The 2804-nt window shown below is 37.3% G+C and overlaps 1 protein-coding gene across 1 annotated transcript in view; it reads right to left on the bottom strand.

Annotated features, from left to right (window-relative positions):
- Positions 1-472: 472 nt before the first annotated feature.
- LOC122358640 (beta-crystallin A1-like) overlaps positions 473-2804 on the bottom strand; it is a 3287-nt gene continuing 955 nt past the window's right edge. The window contains exons 3-6 of the mRNA XM_043258517.1: positions 2506-2624; positions 2272-2413; positions 1221-1363; positions 473-1093 (exon numbers count right to left, since the gene is read on the bottom strand). Coding sequence (XP_043114452.1) covers positions 946-1093; positions 1221-1363; positions 2272-2413; positions 2506-2624 — 552 coding nt within the window. The 3' untranslated portion in view covers positions 473-945. The remainder of the gene's footprint in view (positions 1094-1220; positions 1364-2271; positions 2414-2505; positions 2625-2804) is intronic.

The following is a 2804-nucleotide window of genomic DNA, read 5'->3' as shown; positions in this document are numbered from 1 at the left end:
AAATTTTGGCGGCACCCTCAAAAGATCTCACGGCACCCCTTAGTGCCGCGGCACACCGGTTGGGAACCACTGCCTTAACATGTCCATTTAATTTTCAGTCATTTTATATGGTGATAAAGTAGCATCTGAAAGGTGATTTAATGGATTGCATTTGGATGACATCACTAAAATGATAAACTGACTGTAACACTAAAATTGAGTGTACTACTGTCCTCTTGCATTATCAAGTCTGTAAAGCTGCTTTGACACAGTCTGTATTGTAACTACTATATAAAAAAGTTATTGACTTGACTTACGTTTGACATATAATTAAATTAGAGCCCCATCTGTTGCCATGTGAGTACAAAAGGCTAGCTTTGTTATGTTTTAATGTAAATTCTGAGACATTATACCTTTTGATTTCAAATTTTAATGTTAGACAATTCATCACACCTTTTCTGAAAATGACTGATGTTGAGGGTTCGGTGTTTGTTTTAATGTTCATTTAAGGTCATAAAGATCCACACGCCACAGTCAGCTGATATCAATTATTCTGTTTTTTTTGTTTCTTTAGCTTTTATGCTCATGTTCTTTATTCATGAAATATCATACAGAAGTTGACCATGGAAACTGCAACGGCTATGATCATGATGATCGAGTCATGACGAAAGAAGAGCAACGCTCCCGGCTTCTCACCGCACCACGTCCGTTCTGCTGTCATCATACAGGACTTTATCTTCTCATCGTTCCTGCCGTCAATAGTTTGTCTTTCTTTCCTCATGCAGTGGGTAAAAAACGTGCTGTGGACTTGTTACATTATAGTGTAGCACCAGTATACCAGCCTGCCGCCCGGGTCGACAAACCATCTTGCAAGGCTGGGAACAGAGGGATGGAGGAAGTGGAAGTTTGAAGGGCTCAGAAGGAGGAAGAAGGGAGGGAAGGGAGGAAGGACACGGCTGGCTCCTCTCAGTGCTGGATCCTACGGATAGACTGGATCTGAGGGGTCTGAGCGTGGCAGCCGTACTCCCTGTAGTGCCTGTACTCGCCTCCGTGGCAGTCGCACTCCATAATGTACTGGTAACCACGGTAACCAGGATACTGGTAGCATACCCAGCTGGAGAAATAGGGACAGAGAGGTGGCATGTTACCATGGATGCCAAGTGAAGCGCTTGATACCAGGCTTTTTTAGATACAGATAAAAGCAGCATAAGAGAAAAATCCATTTGACCAATCGTACTTACGCGCCACTCATGACTTGGATGGAGCCGACCTCGTTGTTGCACCATCCCATAGCCTGCAGGGAGGGGTAGTCATTGCACACCTCCCACTGCCTTCCAGTCATGTTCTCACACTCGAAAAGCATCATACGGCAATCACTGTGCATCTGATTCACAATAGAGAGAGAAAGATATACAACTTGTTAAATGCCCTGTTGAGTGAAAACTGGTTCCCTTTAAGTTCATGGCTTGCAATTTGAATTAAACTGGCCCCATCTCACAGGATTGGTACAAATGAAACTGCAAATGGAAATTGAATTAACTGCAGCGTAACACAACTTACTTTTTAATTAGTCTAGCACAACAAAACGGACAAGATATTGGATTCTAGGATACGTTCTTCCACCATGACCTATAAAATGATGTGAAAGTAAAATCTAAAATAATCTATAATTAAATCATTTAAATAATAATTAAATCTAAATTACCATATATAATTAATATTTATATAAAAAAATCATATATCATACAAAAGTACAATAAAATACATTTTAAATACATTTTTAAGATTAATATTTCTAATGTTTTGATATGATTACTTGTAAATGTAAATGGCCTATAAATAATAAATTAGATTTAGTATTACTCAAATTTATATTTGATATGTATTGCTTTGAAACAAATATATATAGTGTAATATATAATATAATTATATGTTTTTTATTTCCCTTTGTGTACAATAGCAAAAATATATAAATTATTTAAATAAATAAATAAAGGTCGCTTTCAGACACTGATTATTAATATTTGACATAAATTTGATCTATATTGTATTATTTATTGTAATATTTCTTATTAAACCCCTGGTGTATATAACAAGAAAAAGGGAAGTAAATAAACATAGCTTTTCAAACTTTGACATTTCTATAAATTCTATTTGAATTATGCTATATGCGATTTTTTGCTAGTTCAATTCAAATGAAACGTATTCTAAATTCAGTTCAATTCCATGTATATATCAAAAAATGTATGTATCTGTGTATTGTGTGTCTCTGCTGCAGATGGTGTCACTCACAGCAGAATAGATGGGGCGGAAGGACATCATCCTCTCAATGCGATAGGCATTGTTGCCACTCCAGGCCTCCCAGCAAGGGTAATCTCCCTTCTCCAGGATGAACTGCTGGCCATTGAAGGTAGAGTGCTCAAAACCTACCCAGCTAGAGTCAGAAGAAACGATTAGGAGACAGGGCCGGGAAGAGGAAGAGATTTACACAGGTTAAGGTGCTTGAAGTTGCTTGCTTTTACTCACACTCCACACTCCACCTTCAGGGAACGGACAGTCTCCATCCCGTACTCCATGATGTTCTGGCAGCAGGAGGTGAATTCACAACGCCTGCCCTGGAAATGCTCCTGATCGTAAACGGTAATCTGAAAAAGAAAGACACAAATATCTTTAGTTATGTTGTTCGCGATTATTTAATTAGATAGTTAGTTCCAAATTACATTAAAACGTAAATTATTAAATCATAAAATATTATGTAAATATTTAAAGTTAACTAATGTTGAAAAGCTCATAAATTCATGTCAACAGTCAAAAAGTTAGGAATA

The sequence above is a fragment of the Puntigrus tetrazona genome, chromosome 15 (assembly GCF_018831695.1).
Source record: "Puntigrus tetrazona isolate hp1 chromosome 15, ASM1883169v1, whole genome shotgun sequence".
NCBI lineage: Eukaryota > Metazoa > Chordata > Actinopteri > Cypriniformes > Cyprinidae > Puntigrus > Puntigrus tetrazona.
The sequence above is the reverse complement of the archived record's forward strand: the minus strand, read 5'-3'. Positions and strand labels throughout refer to the sequence as shown.